This window comes from Panthera leo, chromosome E2, assembly GCF_018350215.1.
Source record: "Panthera leo isolate Ple1 chromosome E2, P.leo_Ple1_pat1.1, whole genome shotgun sequence".
Taxonomy (NCBI): Eukaryota; Metazoa; Chordata; class Mammalia; order Carnivora; family Felidae; genus Panthera; species Panthera leo.
This window is the reverse complement of record NC_056693.1, coordinates 43,017,999-43,031,805: the sequence shown is the minus strand read 5'-3', so window position 1 is coordinate 43,031,805 and position 13,807 is coordinate 43,017,999. Positions and strand designations below refer to the sequence as shown.

Below are 13,807 nucleotides of genomic sequence, written 5' to 3'. Positions count from 1 at the left end.
GCACAGCTCTGGATTGTAGGGAAGTGGGAAGGGGCTGGGTAAGTCTTTTGCACCCCTCTTAATGTTCTCTTCCTCTTCTACCTCTTGGACCTTAGAGATGACCTGGCATTTCAGGGAAGTTTACCTTAGATTATAGAGATGGTAAGTGTCAAGGCTCAGATACCCCAACTGCTCACTCAGCTTCGGTAACAAATGTTACTGACTGATAACAGTGCTCGTCCTTAGTCAGAGCCCCAGAAGTTTTCCTAATGGGCAGTGTACCAGGCAGCTGCTATTTTTTGGTCAGAGTTTCATCATGAGACAAAACCTACTAGCTCCGGGGGTAGAGGCAGTTGGAAGATGAGAACCAGTGGAGAGAGGAGAAAGGCAGTTGTGCCCAGATGGTGAAAGGGCTCAGCTCATCTCTTCTGGAGGACATTGCTGAGGTGGAGCTGAAACAGAAGGAAAGAAGCAGAGGGGATGGTTTGCTGAGTAGAACTGGTTATAATCCAATTTGCAAAGCCATATATCTGTAATTTGCGTGGGCTGTTTTATAGAATGCTCTCTTATTTTTTTAATTTTAAATTTTTAAATTTTTAGTATTTTTAAACTTTTATTTAAATTCTAGTTAGTTAACATACAGTGCAATATTGGTTTCAGTAGTAGAAATCAGTGATTATCACTTACATACAACACCAGGTGTTCATCACCATTGCCCTCCTTAATACCCATCACCCATGTAGCCCATCCCTCATCCACCTGCCTCCATCAACCCTGTTTGTTCTCTATCATTATGAGTCTCTTATGGTTTGCTTCCCTCTATCTCTTTTTTTCCCCTTTCCCATATGTTCATCTGTTTTGTTTCTTAAATTCCACATATGAGTGAAATCATATGGTATTTGTCTTTCTCTGATTGACTTATTTCATAGTACATAGTATTAGCATAGTATACTCTAGTTCGATCCACATCATTACAGATGGTAAGATTTCATTCTTTTTGGTGGCTGAATAATATTCTGTTGTGTGTATATATACCACATCTTTATCCATTCATCAGTCTATGGACACTTGGGCTCTCTCCATAGTTTGGCTATTGTTGATAATGCTGCTATAAAAATTGGGGTAGAATGCTTTATTTATTTATTTATTTATTTATTTATTTATTTATTTATTTATTGTTTATTTATTTTGAGAGAGAGTGTGGGGGAGGGACAGAGAGAACGGGACAGGGAGAAAATCCCAAGCAGGCTCCACACTGTCAGCACGGAGCCCTATGTGGGACTGGAATCCATGAACTAGGAGATCATGACCCAAGCCAAAATCAAGAGCTGGACACGCAACTGACTGAGCCACCCCGGTGCCCCTAGAAGCTCTTATGTATGTATATATGTATGTATGTAATCATATTTTTATTTTATCTTCAATTTTTTAATGTTTATTTATTTTGAGAGAGAGAGAGAGAGAGTGTGAGCAGGAATGGGGCAGAGAAAGAGGAGCAGAGAGAGAGAATCCCAAAAAGGCTCCATGCTGCCAGCACAGAGCCCGATGCAAGGCTCAAACTCACAAACTGTGAGATCATGACCTGAGCCAAAATCAAGTGTTGGACACTTAACCTGTTGAGCAACCCAGGCACCCCTATTTTTTATTTTTTTTTAAATGTTTATTTATTTTTGAGAGAGAGTGTAAACAGGGGACATACAGAGAGAGGAACAGAGGATCCAAGCAGGCTATGCACTGACAGCAGAGAGCCAGATGTGGTGTTCGAACTCATGAACCAAGACATCATGACCTGAGCCAGAGTCAGCTGCTCAACAAGTGAGCCACCCAGGTGCCCCTAGAATGCTCTCTTTTTTTTTTTTTTAATTTTTTTTTTTTAACGTTTATTTATTTTTGAGACAGAGAGAGACAGAGCATGAACGGGGGAGGGTCAGAGAGAGGGAGACACAGAATCTGAAACGGGCTCCAGGCTCCAAGCTGTCAGCACAGAGCCCAACGCGGGGCTCGAACTCACAGACCGCGAGATCGTGGCCTGAGCCGAAGTCGGCCGCTTAACCGACTGAGCCACCCAGGCGCCCCTAGAATGCTCTCTTTTAATAACAACTGTTGTGCCAGGAGTTTGTTGGTAGTTATATTTGCTTTTTTTAAAAAACCAAAATGTAAATAATACATAGAATTTATCAACATCTGACACAGTGTACGTATTTATTTATTTAAACTAAATTGTTCAAATTTTATCTCTAAGTAGTTTCTACACCCAGTGTGGGGCCCCAACTCACAACCCTGAAATCAAGAGCTGTACACTCCACTGACTGAGTCAGCCAGGTGCCCCTGACTCCATGTACATTTTAAAAATGGCAGAAGGACAGAGAGACGCAGTTTTAAACAAATCTAGGTTATTGCCGTTATGTATGTTCTGTCACTTGAGGCCAGTGCAGAAAGCAGATACCATTCCAGATAGTTTAAGCAGAAAATGGTTTAATATCTGAAATTTGATGTTTTCAAACTCATTGAAACTTAGAGCTTCCAGGTAATGGTGGGTGAGGTTACTTAAATAAGACGCCCTCCTGAAAATAATGAAAGATGCTCAGTTACAAACCAGCAAACTCAAGGCCAGTTTCTGGATGAATACCTATAACTAGAACATTAAGGGTAATGTCTGAGTAACTAAGGGCATTTGCTGTGTCCACACTCAGCTATGCTCTAGCTCTATAGTTACATAGGGCCAGAGAAGTAGAGGTTAGGGCCCGGAGCCTACTGGATATGGGGTCTGGTGGGAACTCTTTCATATTAAGTTAAGGTACCAACTAGCTATACACTCTGGTTAAGGGCAGTGTATTTGGTTTCTGAATGTGACAGGCTCTGGAAAGGCAAGGCTTGGTACTTGAGATTCCCACGATTCTTAGGGAAGAAGCCAGAACCCGGAGTGTGAGTAACCTGTCTGGGGCCACCCATGGGGACTGTTGTCCCCCTTTCTGTCTTGTGGGCTCTGTGGGTGTTTTGACAGTGCCCTTGGCAGTGGATGCATGAGGCACTCCAGACCCACATTCAGAAACACCTTCTTCCCAAGAAGCACATCCTGACTCAAGGCCCTTTTGCCTCAGGCATGTTCTTCCTTGGATGGTGCTGGGTTCAGTTCATTCATCTCTGTAATGCCCTGTCTCTCAGTGGGGGACCTGCACAGAATTGGGCTCAGCAGGTAATTGGATGGCTTCTTAGCAGAGGGGCAAAGTGGGGCTGTGGCTGCTAGAGGAGCAGCTTGTATACAGCAGCCAGTGTCCTGATGGACTGTGGCTTTAAGCAAGCCCATCAGACTATGAAATAAATATTAGCCCTTATTTCAGACCTAAATGCCAGTTGGTGTTTTTCCTGAAATGTCTCCCAGGGGCCATTTGTAACCGTGGTCCTAGAGATCTCTTGTTAGGGAGGCTGTTGATTTCTTTATCTAGGGCAGGTTCTGATAGGAACAAGATTGCCAGCCTGCTGAGCTGTGGCTAAGGGGTCAGATGTCAAGATGAAACTATCGGGTAAGATTCTAGTAGCTCTTCAGGGGTCTGGGGCAAGGGAGAGGAGCAGTGGTGACAGACAGCAGAGCCGATACCTTCCCTTAGCCTCCAAGAGCTGTCTCAGCCCTAAGGCTGAGGAGCTTGTCTCTTTTCTCTCCTCTTTGTCACTTCCTACCAGAGTTCTGTGGGCCTGGAGACATTCAGTTGATGGAGCTTAAATTTAAAATGTTCAGGTCCCATGATCCTTGGTTCATATATTTTAAACAGCATTTATTAAAAGTGCCTGTGGACTTGCCAGCCCATAAAATCCACATTTTCTATAAGAAGAAATTGATAGAAAATAAAAAGAGCTAGGTCTGTGTTTTTTACTTTTGTCATCTGTTATTTGCTTATGGTGAGGGACTTCTTTTGGCCCTGGTATAAGGCCAGAATCCTCTGATGCTTTCCACTGTACTCTGTGCCAAGGCCTCCTTGTCTCATCTGGAAAAGCCAGATGAGGCTAATGCTGACATGCAGGGCCCTAGGAGTGTTCTTGGTGACTGTGTGTGTGTGTGTGTGTGTGTGTGTGTGTGTGTGTGTATGTGTATGTGTGTATGTGTGTGTGTGTGTGGTAAAATATTGGTAAAAAAAATGTCATTTTAACCATTTTTAAGTATACAATTCAGTGGTATTAATTGCATTCACAGTCTTATGCAATCTTCACCACCATTTTCCAAAACTTTTTCATCACCCCAAACAGAAACTCTGTACCCATTAAGCAATAATTCCCTATTCCCACCCACCTCCCAGCACCTGTAACCTTTCTGTTTCTATGAATTTGCCTATTCTAGGTATTTCATATTGGTGGAATCAGACAAAATTGTCCTTTTATGTCTTGTTTATTTCACTTAGCATAATGTTTTCAGGATTTATATTTATCTCCTGAAACGTGAGATCATGACCTGAGCCGAAATCAGGAGTCAGAGGCTTAACCGACTGAGCCACCCAGGTGTCCTACCTAAAATAATTTTTTTTTTAAATCTTTATTTAAATTTGAGAGAGAGAGAGAGGCAGAGCATGAGCATGGGGAGGGGCAGAGAGAGAGGGAGATGGAGAATCCGAAGCAGGCTCCAGGCTCTGAGCTGTCAGCACAGAGCCCGACATGGGGCTTGAACTCACGGACAGTGAGATCGTGACCTGAGCCGAAGTCAGACGCTCAACTGACTGAGCCACCCAGGCGCCCCCTAAAATAATTTTTAAGTAGGTTTCATGTCGTGGAGCTTGAACTCACAACCCTGAGATCAAGATTGTGAATTCTACTGACTGAGCCAGCCAGATGCCCCCAGAATTTTAATTTTGATGAAATCCAGTTTATCTAATTTTTTATTTTGTTAATCATGATTTTGGTGTCTCATCTAAGAATCCATTGCCAAATCCAAGGTCATGAAGCTTTTCCCTGGTTTATAATAAGAATTTTATAGTTTTGGTTCTTATATTTAGATTGTTACTCCATTTTGTGTTAATTTTTATAAACGATATGGAGGAGGGGTTCATCTTCATCCTTTTGCATGTAGAAGTCCAGTTGTCCCAGCACCAATTGTGGAAGAGACTATTCTTGCCCCATTGAATGGACTTGGCACCCTTGTTGAAAGTAATTTGACCATAGATATGGGTTTATTTCTGGACTTTAAATTCTATTCCATTTGTCTATGTTCCTACCTTATGTCAGTACCACACTGTTTTGATTACTGTAGTTTTCTAGTAAGTTCTAAAATCAGGAAGTGTGAATCCTTTAACTTTGCTTTTCTTTTTTCAAGATTATTTTAGCTACTTGAGGTCCCTTGCATGTCCATATGATTTTGAGGATTGACTTCTCCAATTCTGCAAAAAACACTGTTGAGATTTCGGTAGGGATTGAGTTGATTTTTGTGGATCAGTTTGGAGAATATTAACAATACTCTCCATCTTAACAATACTAAGTTTTCCCATCCATGAACACAGGATGTCTTTCCATTTATTTGTGTCTAATTTAATTTTTTTCAGCAGTGTTTTATAGTTTTTAGTGTATGACTTTTGTTTCCTTGGCTAAATTTGTTCCTAAGTATTTTATTTTTTTGATGCTATATTATAAATGGAGTTATTTTCTTAATTTCCTTTTTATTTATTTTTTATTATTTATTTAAAAAATTTTTTTAACGTTTATTTAATTTTTTTTTGAGACAGAGAGAGACAGAGCATAAATGGGGAAGGGTCAGAAAGAGAGGGAGACATAGAATCCGAGACAGGCTCCAGGCTCTCAGCTGTCGGCACAGAGCCTGACGTGGGGCTCGAACTCACAGACTGTGAGATCATGACCTGAGCCGAAGTCAGATGCTCAACCGACTGAGCCACCCAGGCGCCCCTTTATGTATTTTTTTTAATGTTTATTTTTGACAGAGAGAGACAGACAGACAGACAGAGTGTGAGTGGGGGAGGGGCGGAAAGAGATGGAGACACAGAATCCAAAGCAGGCTCCAGGCTCTGAGCTGTCAGCAAAGAACCTGACACAGGGCTTGAGATCATGACCTGAGCCGAAGTTGGATGCTCAACTAACTGAGCCACCTAAGTACTCCTTAATTTACTTTTTAGATTGTTCATTGGTAATATATAGAAACACAACTGCTTTTTGTATGTTGATCTTGTGTCCTGCAACTTTGCTGAATTCATTTCTTTTAGCTCTAGTGAGCTTTCTGTGTACTGATGGGATTTTTTTATAAGATCATGTCATCTGCAAATAGAGATAGTTTTACGTATCTCTTTCCTGTTTGGATGACTTTTATTTTTTTTTCTTGTTTGATTGCTCTGGCTTGGACTTCCACTACAATGTTGAATAGCAGTGATGAAAGGTGGCCATCCTTGTCTTATTGTAATCTTAGAGGAAAAGCTTTCAGTCTCTTACCATTGGGTTTTCATAAATACCCTTTATTGTCTTGAGAAAGTTCCTTTTATTCCTAGTTGTCTGAGTGCTTTTATCATGAGGGAGTGTTGGATTTTGTAAAGTTTTTTTTTTCTACGTCAGTTTAGATGATCATATAGTTGTGTTTTTCCTTTGTTCTATTGATGTGTTTTATTATATTGGTTGATTTTCTTATGTTAAACCACCCTTGCCTTCATGGGATAAATCCTACTTGGTCATGGTATGTAATCCTTTTAATACATTGTTGGATTTGGTTTCCTACAGTTTTCTTGAAAATTTTTGCATCTGTACTTATGAAATATATTGGTCTGTAATTTCCTTTACTTTTGATGTTTTCTTGGTGGCTCTTTGATTGCTGTTTCAGGGTCTACCCCATCTTGGGCTTTCATCTGGGTACAGCACATTTGTAACAGTATCCAGACATTATTTTGCCAAGAATTAAAGTCTCTAGGTCAGAGCGGGGAAGGAGCTTAGGAGCCCTTTAGTCCAACCTCTCCTCTTCTTATAGGGAACTTGAGATGTGGGGTGAAATCCAAGACCCACAGTCCTGAATTAGACTCGAGTGTCTGAGACCGGGCTTCAGAGTCTGGGGTATTATCTCTGGAGCCCGGCTGCAAAGTGTTCCAGTTACTTTAAAACTCTTCAGGTGCTTCTCATCAGGAGGCAGGAAAGGAGTGTCAGACTTGTTGCCACAGAGGTTCCTCTGGTAGAGTGCTCCAGGCTGTCTCTCAGGACTGGTTGGGTGATAACAGCAAAGTGGTGGTCTCCTTCCCTCCACATGTTGTTGTATATCTCTGGAGAGTGTGAGATTCCAGAGGCCTGGTTTCTAAGGTCCTGTCGTCTGTTCACCACTAGACCAGTTTAAGTCATGGAAGAAACTCTAGTCAGTTGGAGCTGTGCTGAGCCAGTGTCACTGTAGGAGGGTCTCCTGGGTGTGTGCTCTGGGTTGCGCTTGGGCCGCACAGGGTGCTACATGAGCCAGAGTCCCAGCTTCTCCGCTGAACAGGGATTTTGACCATTTCCTGCTGTTTCTGAAGATGTGCTTTTCTGAGGTAGCCTCTGTCCTCCTGTCAAGGCTCAGGGAAGTGGGTGTACTGAGGAGCTGACCATGAAGGCCAGGTCCTCCAATGTGTCCCTCTGGCACTGAAATGTTGCCTTGGGACAATCCAGGGAGAGTCTGATGGGTGAGAGCCAATGACCTTCACAGTATGTGACCACCAACTGTCTCGAAAATGATTTTTCTCTATCAAAGTAATTCATGTTAATTGTAGAAAATCTGGAAAACCGAAGAGAAAAAAGAAGAATCCAAGCTGATCGGAGTGTGCTCGCATCTCCGCGTGACTGCAGGGTTTTGCAGACAGTTGCTTTTATGGGAGAGTCAGCAGAGGTGGGAGGTGGGGGGTGAAGGGCAGCACAGGCCCCAGAAACCACCAGTCCATTTTCATTGCAGGTCATTTTCCAGGGCCCCAGTTTGCCCCTACTGCCTGCCTCCATGTCTTCAGGGCAGACATGGCTCTGTGGTCAGCTGAGGGCCTTGCCACAGCTGCTGCTCTCCAGCTCAGCTGAGGCCATGCTCACTTGCTGTCCTCTTCTCTCTGGAGTCCACGAGAGACAGAGTTGCTCTTCTAGCTCTAGCTTGTGTTGTGTTGTTAGCAGTGAAGGATAGAAACTGAGAAGGTAGAGGCCAACTCATGGTCTCACTGCCATGAAGAGCTTATCCTCTGTTGTCCCTCCTCTACATTTACTGGCTGTCTCACATCTCTGACAAATAGTATTTTCCATTTTGCTGCCCTTTGGAAGAAAGGAGTAAATCAAATGGGTTTACCCTACTTTCAGTCATGATATGGGGTAATAACTTTGCCTCCAAGCTCCTCAGATATATCCTGCTGCTTGAAAAGAAAGCCCTAGTGAAGATGCTAAATATAGGGGAGCTAAGTGCTGTCTATTTCAGTTATCTGCTTAGGGAATGAGAACCCCTTGTTGCCTCTCTCCCGTGACGAAGTCAGCTTGTATCTGTTAGTGTTCCTACCATTGTCTGACCCATTACCAAAAAGGAAGCAAATGCTCACCTCCTCTTTTCCTTGGCAATTGTTTTTTAATGTCCCAAGATCTAGACCTTTGAAAATGGCCTACTTTACTAGATTCCAATGCTAGAAAAACCTCTAGTGCCTGAACTGAAGCACAGTGGGTTTGTCCAGTGTCCACCAGCAGCTCTTCCAGCACCGTGCCCAGGATCCAGTTCAGTGGCTACATTAACGGCTGTCTGGACTGATGGAGATAGCTGAGGAATAGTCTCTGACAAGCTGACTGGGGTGTATGATGAACCCAGTGGCAGAGGTGAGATTTGAATCTGGGTTTGTCTGATACGTTTGCGCTGATGCAGGTATGTTTTTTGTTTGGGTGCTTGAGCACAGTGTAAACTCCAGGGCTGGAACAGAGCTGGAAAAGGACTACTACTGACAGGCCAAGCACCCGGGCTCCACAGTTTGCAAGTGGGTCTCAGAGAATTGCCCTTTCTTTGGTGACTGGTTGTGCTTGGCTGTGTCCTGGGCAGCTCCTCCCCCATGCATAAGTTTACTGTGTTCTAAAGAACACTTGGCTTAGGGTTCTCTGGCTGGCTCAGTCAGTAGAGCATGGGACTCTTGATATTGGGGTTATAAGTTTGAACCCCACATTGGGTATAGAGATTACTTGAAAATAAAATCTTTAAAAAAATAAAGAGCACTTGGCTCTCTCCATGTCTTGCCATCCTCATTGCTTCTGTCCTGTGCAGCCCTGTCATCTTCCACTGGGACATTTTGGTAGCCTCTAGCTTTGCCTTTTCTTTTCTTTTTAAAAAAAAAAAAAATTTTTTTTTAACGTTTATTTATTTTTGAGACAGAGAGAGACAGAGCATGAATGGGGGAGGGGCAGAGAGAGAGGGAGACACAGTCGGAAGCAGGCTCCAGGCTCTGAGTCATCAGCCCAGAGCCCGACGCGGGGTTCGAACTCACGGACTGCGAGATCGTGACCTGAGCTGAAGTCGGACGCTTAACCGCCTGAGCCACCCAGGCGCCCCTCTTTTTTTCTTTTTTAAACGTTTTTATTTTTATTTTTGGGAGAGAGAGAGAGAGAGAGAGAGCGAGCGCGCGAGCCCATGTGCGTGGGGGAGGGGCAGAGAGAGAGGAAGACAAAGAATCCAAAGCAGGCTCCAGGTTCTGAGCTATCAGCACAGAGCCCGATGCGGGGCTCAGACTCAGAAACCTTGAGATCATGCCCTGAGCCGAAGTCGGGCACTTAACCTGAGCCACCCAGGTGCCCTTAGCTTTTTTGCCTTTTCAATCCATTTTACAAATATCAGTGGTTTGATCAGTGGTGCCCGTTTCTAAACCCTTTCTGCATCTTCCTATTGACCTTCTATGAAGTTCAAACTCCTTAAGCTAGCACGCAAGCTGTGCGTGAATAGCCTGTTTCCTGCTGCAGCTTTGGCTGTTTTTAGGTCTACCCAAGCTATGATGAGCCACACTGATTTCTCTCAGTTCCTTGACTGTGCGCTGCTTTTTTGACTTTATGCCTCAGCACATTCTGCCGCTTCTGCATGGAATGTCCTTCCTCTTATTTCCCCTCATCTCCTTTACCAGGGCTTGGCTCAGCCTTTATTTCCTCTGGGAATTCCCACGTCAGTGCACCCTGAGTCTCTGGTTTGCCCCTGACGTGCCAGTGGAAACTGTCAGAGTGCAGGGACTGAATCTAGGTCCTACCCTTGTATCCCTAGCACCATATTGGGCACAGAGAATCTTTATGGAATGGGTGAATGATCTCAAGAGCCTCTGTAAAAAGAAACTTACCACACCTGGGTTTTTTTAAGCTTATTATTTGACAAAAAGAGAGACCCAAACTGAAATTCTGTCCCCATTAAACAATAACTCCTGATTCTTACCACCCTCTAGGCCCTGGTAACCACCATTCTACGTTCTTTATGAATTTGACTGCTCTAGATACCTTGTATAAGTGGAATCATACAGAATTAGTCTTTTTGTGACTAATTTATTTCACTTCACGTGATGTCTTCAGGGTTCCTCCATGTTGTAGTATACATCAAAATTTCCTTCCTTCCTTTTTTTTTTTAAAGTTTTATTTTTTAAGTGATCTTTATGCCCAACGTGGGGCTCAAATTCACAACCCCAAGGTCAAGAGTTGCATACTATTTCATCTGAGCCAGCCAGGAGCCCCGGAATTTCCTTCCTTTATAAGGCTGAGTAATACTCCATTATGTTTATGTGTCACATTCTGTTTATCCATTTCATCCATTCAGCAGTAGACACTTAGGTTGGTTTGCTTCCACCTTTTGGCTGTTGTGAATAATGCTATGAATACACGTGTAAAGATACCTGTTCAAGTCCCTGTTTTCAGTTCTTTTGGGCATGTACCCAGAAGTGGAATTGCTGGATCATATGATAATTCTATGTTAAAAATTAAACATTAAAAAAAATTTTTTTTTTATTAACATTTATTTAGTTTTTGAGAGTCAGAGAGAGACTGAGCACGAGCAGGGGAGGTGCAGTGAGAGGGAGACACAGAATCAGAAGCAGGCTCCGGGCTCTGAGCTGTCAGCACGGAGCCCGATGCAGGGCTCAAATCCACGAACTGTGAGATCATGACCCGAGGTGAAGTCAGTCGCCCAACTGACTGAGCCACCCAGGCGCCCCCAAAATTAATTAAAAACATAGTTTAATTAAAAATTTTTTCCAAGTTAATCTATTTTATTTTCAAATTTTTATTTAAATTCTAGTTAACTTATAGTGTAATATTGGTTTGAAGAGTATTTACATTTTTTTAAAGTTTTTTATTTATTTAAGCAATCTCCACACCCAACATGGGACTTGAATTCATGAACCCCAGATCAAGAGTCTCACGCTCTTCTGACTGAGCCTGCTAGGCGCCTCTAAAAATATAGTTTAATTTTTTAAACTTAAAATTGCCATATAATTAACTACCATACTGATTTCCACAGCTGCTGCATCATCAATACACAAGGGTTCTAATCTTCACATCCTCACCAACACTTGTTATTTTCTGACTTTTTGTTTTGGTTTGGGTTTTGTTTTTGTTTTTGTTTTTAATGATAATAGCTTTCCCAAAGAGTATGAAGTGGTATCTCCTTGTGGTTTTGATTTACTTTTCCATAATGATTAGTGATGTTGAGAATCTTTTCATGTGTTTTATTAGCCGTTTATCTCTTCTTTGGAGAAATATCTATTCAAGTCCTTGCCCTTTTTTTTAAAGCAGTTTTATTTATTTAATGTTTATTTTTGAAGGAGAGAGAGAGAGTGCGTGTGTGTGTGGGGGGGGGGGGGGGGGAGGAGCAGAATAGAGGGAGATACAGAATCCGAAGCAGGCTCCATGCTCTGTATCGGCAGCACAGAGCCCTATGTGAGGCTTGAACTCACCAACTGTGAGATCATGACAGAGTCGAAGTTAGCCGCTTAACCGACTGAGCCTCCCAGGTGCCTCTTAATGTTTGTTTATTTTTGAGAGGCGCCTGGGTGGCTCAGTCGGTTAAGCATCCAACTCTGTTACAGTTCAGGTCATGATCTTAACGGTTTGTGGGTTCGAGCCCTGCGTTGGGTTCTGTGCTCACAGTGCAGAGCCTGCTTGGGATTTTCTTTCTCTCCCTCTCTCTCTGCCTCTCCCCTGCTCACGCTGTTTCTCTCTCGAAATAAATAAACTTAAAAAATTTTTAATATTTATTTCACTATTAAAATTTTTTTAATGTTCATTTTTGAGAGAGAGAAGAAAGAGGGAGACAGTGCGTGAGTGGGGGAGGGGCAGAGAGCGGGAGATACAGAATCTGAAGTGGGCTGCAGGCTCTGAGCTGTCAGCACAGAGCCCAACACGCGGCTTGAACTCCCGAACTGCGAGATCATGACTTGAGCCTAAGTCGGACACTCAGCCGACTGACTGAGCCATGCAAGTGCCCCTAATGTTTATTTATTTTTGAGAGGGAGAGGAAGAGAGTGTAAGCAGGGGAGGGGCAGAGAGAGAGAGAGAGAGGGGATCTGAAGTGGGCTCTGTGCTGTCAGCAGACAGCCTGATGTGGAGCTCCAACCCACCAACTGTGAATTCATGACGTGAGCTGAAGTTGGATGCTTTATCAATTGAACCACCCAGGCACCCCATTTTTAAATTTAAATTAAATTAAATTAAATTAATTTTTTTTTTTTTTAGAAAGCTTGCACACCCACAAGCAGGGGAGGGGCAGAGGGAAGGAATCTTAAGCAGGCTTCACGGTCAGTGTAGAGCCCAACACAGAGCTCAATCTCACGACTATGAGATCATGACCTGAGACGAAAACAAGAGTCAGATGCTTAACCTACTGAGCCGTGTTTTTTGTTTTGTTTTGTTTAATTAAAAAAAAATTTTTTAAGTAGGCTCCACACAAGAGTCACATGCTCTACCCACTGAGCCAACCAGGCACCCCTGTTTTTTGAGTTGTATGAGTGCTTTGAATATCCTGGGTATTAAACCCTCGTCAGATAGATGACTTGCAAATATTTTCTCCTTTCTCATCGGTTGCTTTTCACTGTGTTGATGGTGTCCTTTGAGGTATAAAAGTTTAAAATTTTGATGTGGTTTGCTTTTTTTCTTTTGTTGCCTGTGCTTTGGGTGTAATATCCAAGAAATCATTGCCAGTTCTAATGTAAACTTTTTCTCCTATGTTTTCTGCTAAAAGTTTTACAGTTTAGGTCTTTGTATTTGATCTGTTTTAAGTTAATTTTGCACATGGTGTATAGTAAGTCTTCAACATCATTCTTCTGCATGAGGCTATCCCATTGCCCCAGCATCATTTGTTGAAAAAACTGTCATTTTCCAATTGAATGGTCTTAGCATCTTTGTCAAAATCAATTGACCATATATGGGAAGGTCTATTTCTGTGCTGTCTATTCTATTACTATGGTCTTTATGTCTGTCTCCACCACTGTTTTGATTATCATAGCTTTGTGGTAAGTTTTAAAATCAGGAAGTGTAAGTCCTCTAACTTTTTTCGTCTTTTTCTAGATTGTTTTGACTAATCAGTGTTCCTTGAGATTCCATATGAATGGCATTAAATCTGTGTATCACATTGGGTAGGTAGTATTGGCATTTTAACAATATTGTCTTCCAATTCATGAACACAGATGTCTTTCCATTTATTTGTGTCTTCTTTAATTTCTTTCAGCAACATTTATAGTTTTTAGTGTACAAGTCTTTTGCCTCCTTGGTAAAGTCTGTTCCTAAGTATTTGATCCTCTATAATGCTATTATAAATGGAATTATTTTCTTAATTTCCTTTTTTGATTGTTCATTGTTAGCATGTACAAAAATAACTGCTTTTCATGTGTTGATTTTGTATCCTTCCAACTTTGCTGAA

At 42.3% G+C, this 13,807-nt stretch overlaps 1 protein-coding gene across 6 annotated transcripts in view; it reads left to right on the top strand.

Annotated features, from left to right (window-relative positions):
- RANBP10 (RAN binding protein 10) overlaps nucleotides 1–13,807 on the top strand; it is a 61,273-nt gene that overhangs the window by 6,892 nt on the left and 40,574 nt on the right. The window contains exon 1 of one of the 6 annotated variants that reach the window (XM_042920468.1): nucleotides 13,465–13,523. The exons of 4 other annotated variants lie outside the window; for them this stretch is intronic. In XM_042920468.1, the coding sequence (XP_042776402.1) occupies nucleotides 13,492–13,523 (32 nt within the window). In that variant the 5' untranslated portion in view covers nucleotides 13,465–13,491. Of the gene's footprint in view, nucleotides 1–13,464; nucleotides 13,524–13,807 lie in introns of those variants that run through there. One more of the 6 variants, XM_042920470.1, reaches the window with a different exon arrangement.